At 42.1% G+C, this 5063-nt stretch overlaps 1 protein-coding gene across 1 annotated transcript; it reads right to left on the reverse strand.

The window, feature by feature from the left end:
• Nucleotides 1–45: 45 nt before the first annotated feature.
• On the reverse strand, nt 46–4758 carry SARC_12786 (hypothetical protein; the record flags this gene model as incomplete). The annotated part of the gene is made up of 5 exons (XM_014293100.1): nt 46–243; nt 808–934; nt 2361–2506; nt 3122–3212; nt 4543–4758. Coding segments are annotated over 5 exons (778 nt in total), but the record flags the coding sequence as incomplete, so codon positions are not given.
• Between the last annotated feature and the right edge of the window lie 305 nt (nt 4759–5063).

Consider the following 5063-nt stretch of genomic DNA (forward strand, 5'->3'; position numbering starts at 1 on the left):
TGATATATAGAGTAGTACATACATTCATCTCGCCTGCACAAGCCCTCACCTTGATTCCTTGGGTCTGTGCTTGCTAGCCACAGCGTCGTATCGCTCGAGACACTCCTCAAAGGTGGAATAGAGTGTTGCTGTGCGTGCTGCGTTAGTAGCGGCTATACCTCGGGTGTACAAAGGCAGCACCCCCACCCCCAACAACGTATTGGGTACCCATCTCAACGACCGTGCGTTTGTCCTCCCATTGGCCTGGGTTTGTGAAGGAAAAAGTATACATTATAACTGAATTATACCAAAATTTTATAAAATTCAAAGAAATCATAAGAAAGAAAGAATAACTTGACTCGGGTAAGTGGGAGTTGCTTTTGTAACAGTATGAGGGAGCAGAAGCGACTCGAGAACGTCGGATCCCGCTCAACATGTCATACCTTTATCGCTAACAGACCACGTATCGATTCCTACAAATTACAACTCGTGCACACTTTTAGTCATCTATCTATGCACAAACAGTATACATACATACACATGCCCACACATACACACACATGCACACACATACACACATACACACACATACACCATACACACATACACACACATACACCATACACACATACACACACATACACACATATACACACACATACACACACATACACAAATATACACACATATACACACACATACACACAAATACACACGCATACATACACATACACACACATACACACACATACACACACATACACACACATACACACACATACACACACATACACACACATGCACACACATACACAAATGTGCACTAACCTTTGAATTCGTATCCTCATCGCTAATCGACCCCATATCAATCCCCACGAAGCCTCCCACGCCCAGCCCTACCGCACTGGGCACCAATCGGTTGGCTGGCACATGGTACACCTCATATACTAGACTCCTGTGGGAGCGTATTAGGTTGTGATGGTAATTGGTTTTTGCTTACCGCTCTGGTAAAATCACGATCCAATATTTTCAAAACCAAGTAACAAAAGAGAGATCGCCTATCATCCCTGGAGCTTGGTTATAGACTGAAAAGCCGATAGTAATTGCTACTAATTCATCTAGCAGTGCACGTCCAGGAATGCTCTATTGATAGCGTGTACTGTGGAGTGTACTGTGGAGTGTACTGTGGAGTGTACTGTGGAGTGTACTGTGGAGTATACTGTGGAGTATACTGTGGAGTGAACTGTGGAGGGCAAATGCGTATACGGTCTATATATGAATGCAACGTATGACTTTCGAGATAACTAAAACATATCCCATGAAAGCCTAATATGGGTTGGTTCAGTATATGCGGCCGCAATTAAGACTATCTTTCAGTGTTTATATGAATCCAGCATTCAGTGATACTACCAGCACTTTATTAATGCGTGTACTTTGTAGCTGACTATACATTCACAATGATTGTACCGAACCTTAGGGCACTTAAAAATTCTCGATACTTTAATAATGCGCGTACTTTATAGCTGGCAACGCACCTACAATCCTTATACCAAATACCTCAGACACTTTAATGTCTATCGTCACTTTGATAATACATGTACTTCGTAGCCGACAATACAGACACAACACTTGTACCAAATACTGTCGGCAATTTAATACTGCTTGTACCGTAGTCTACTGGCATTTGTGAGATGTCGCTAACAGTGCTTGTACTACAGGCACACATCGGGTGGCACTGCAACATTTAAATAAGAAGTACACAAACAAACCAACAACACAATATACGTTAACCATACATGCATGACATTCTAATTGGAAGTACAAAAACAACCCAACAACACAATATACGTTAACCATACATGCATGTACACTATCAGCCTATACGTTAACCATGCATGTATGTACACTATCAGCCTTTACGTTAACCATGCATGCATGTACACTATCAGCCGTTGTGATCAAGCATAAAGTGCCACAGCATCTATCGCATTTCACCAGCACTTCCAATGAGATTAAGTTGACAAATAATGTCACGTACGCAGTCCTTCATGCTCTGTCTATCCCTCGTACATGTGTTATTGCATAACTATAAAACAATTACATGCATATATACACATATACATATATAGAGCCCAAAACATCATATATGTGCATTCCACACAGAGGTGTGCATGCATTTTTTTCGTCCAAGCCACATGCACCATGAGATGTACATGGAAAGGTCCTCGTCGCCAATGTCTGAGCTGGCAACCCCTTCGTTCTCCCCCACAGATCATACACTTCATACACTAGCCTTATTGACACACACATACCAAATCAAAAACACCATATGTGCACCCCACACGATACATCTGTATATTCTGTTTCTAAGGTACACATACCATGAGATGTACATGGAAAGGTCTTCTTCGTCATTGTCTGAACTGGCAAACCCGTCGCTCTCAGAGTCTTCGTTGGGGAAGTCGTGTTTCAGCGCGTGTGCAAGCGAGGCGCGCAGCAAAGGCCCTGCAGTCGACCGGTCCGAGTCCTGATTGGTGGATTGTTAAAAAAATTATCGATAAGCGAATTCTGATTGGTTTTCAGCTTAAATTATACAATACACGATTCTGATTGACTGCACAAACTACACAGTCAACTTCCGGTTGGTGCAGGTTTATCAGAATTGAACCACATTGCAAATTGTTAATATGTGGATATTGCGTTTGAAGTAGTGATCACAATGTGGTTGGCGCAAGGCGTCTATTGCGTATCGGCGTAGTACTAACTTACAGCGAATAAGCGCATGGGCACCTACCTATAGCGTGCGAGCGCCTGAATATGTCGAATACTAAAACTTTTATTCAGGAGATGTGAGCAAATGATAGATCAATCGGTTATGCACTCATGTAAGTGTATGGTTAGCTTTTCTGGGATCAATCCTTTCGCTGAATTTGAGCTATTAATAGTTTGGATTGTCCACATTTGATTGGACGGTTTTTATCGCTAGGGTTCTTTGGTCAATAATGCGATCGATCTGACTGGATGTCGAGTCTGAATCAGTGCGGCTGAAGTAATCGCTAGTTGTCATCTATAAACAGAACCATCGGAAGTACTCGCATCCCATTGGATGGTTTTTTTAAAAGTGATCAGTAAAATCTCTCACCTGATTGGATGCTGAGTCTGAACCTGAGCGGCTGTCTGAGTGAGCACGACTCCTACGCCACGCCTTACGTATATTCATCTTCGGTTCCTCACTGATGCGCATTAACAGAAGTGGGTGCAATTGTAAGATATTGTGAGCGATGGGAGAAGAGGTTCAATCAGATGAGATCCATCAGCGCAACGATTGTAAGTTGTCGTTGTAGGTAGGACATATAAGAGGAACAAGTAATACACTGTAAGATGGTGCAATAGATTGGAAACAAACTTAACAACATTTGGTTCAACTGTACAGATGTTATGTTGCACTAAATTTGGGCATATGTCGCTTTTCGGTCCATCGAATCACTGAAGTACAATAATAAAAGCCGTTTCTTTTATCAGATGGTACATACAACGGCAAACCCGAATCGAAGAAACTAGATATAATGTTACTAAAATACACACGACAGGCAAAGACAAAGCTTGCTAGTGGCCAGCGTAATTTTCAGGATTGGATCTGTTTCCAGTAATTATGTCTTCAATAGAGTTCACAGCAATGAATGGCTGTCTGTTGATAGAATGTAAGAACAAATAGCGGTCACGAGACCTAAAACTCGTGCTGCAGTCCTCCAATACAAAGATATATTGGCAGTGCAACAGTGACAGGGTCGTCTGTATTGTTCTGCGGAAGTCAATATCGGGACAAACAAAGTGAGATCCGATCCATTATCAGGTATAGCTATGGATATGTAACCCAACAATGACGGGTAATGTGATGATAATATGATGTGTTAATCCGGCGACACGGATACAGAGACACGTTTTCTCATTTGTCTTTTCAAATTTTTTTTCATTTTATCATTCTACTAAAATATTTTAATAAAATATCATACCACGGCATAAGGAGGCGCTTGAAGAGTGACTCAGTGTGATAGCACAGCAGACCCACGAGTGGTTCTATTGTTTGTTTTTAAATATGAAAAAGATAGCGAACAATTACAAACCTCGATTCCTTGACCTCGAGGATTCAAAAGATAGAAATTCAACTCTATTATGATGCAAGGTATGCTTCTTCACGATCTGTTCATATAAGGTATGCTTCTTCATGGTCTGCTCATATAGGGTATGCTTCTTCATGGTCGGTTCATATACAAAGGGACCCTATCTCAATGCTAACCTCGCACAACCAGAGCGGATAGTTAGCTGTGATTGTTCGTATGTCAGGTATAGAACCTCAGAATGAGTGGGGCGACTCAGTCGAACAAACGCAATGGAACTCTCACCGGATGCACGACTTGTCTCCGGCCTTATCTCAAACCCATAGTGTGCATGCAATTTGGTTCAGGTATTCCAATCCCGATACTAAAAGGTCTCCAATTTTAACACTTACCTCGCCACAATGGCAGTGCAACAATCTCGTCCTCACTTCTCAAAGGTACTTACCGTGGGTTGGTACGCGGTAAGCTGAAGAAGCAGTACTGGCTCATTTCGCCAACAGAATTGGCACTTATCAGCGCACCGGTTCGCGAAACAAATTTGGGATCATTCGGGAACTTTCTCTTAGTTTTCAGGACTGTTTTTTTTGTTTTGTTTTTTGGTGTGGGGGAGGGGGGGTCGGAGGAATAAATGCCGGAAAGAACATTAACATCATCGCCTTGTCTGAGGCAACATAACATAATTAAGCCAAGAGCCAAACGACCAAAGAGAAGTGATACACGCCACTGACAAGTCACATGAGTGATACACGCCACTGTTAAGTCACATGAAACAGATTGAAGGCTTGCTTGCATTGAGGTACATTCTCACCCTGCTGCCGTATCTTGGGTGCGGAAACTAGGGCTTCTAAGTACTTCTGTGTTTCGCCTTATGAGATTCTTCACGATGGCTCCTTCGCAGACTATACCATCATTTGAATGTTGCTGATTGTACTATACCATCATTTGTATGGGTGCTATTTGTACTAT

Source organism: Sphaeroforma arctica (genome assembly GCF_001186125.1).
Source record: "Sphaeroforma arctica JP610 unplaced genomic scaffold supercont1.2582, whole genome shotgun sequence".
Classification (NCBI taxonomy): Eukaryota; class Ichthyosporea; order Ichthyophonida; genus Sphaeroforma; species Sphaeroforma arctica.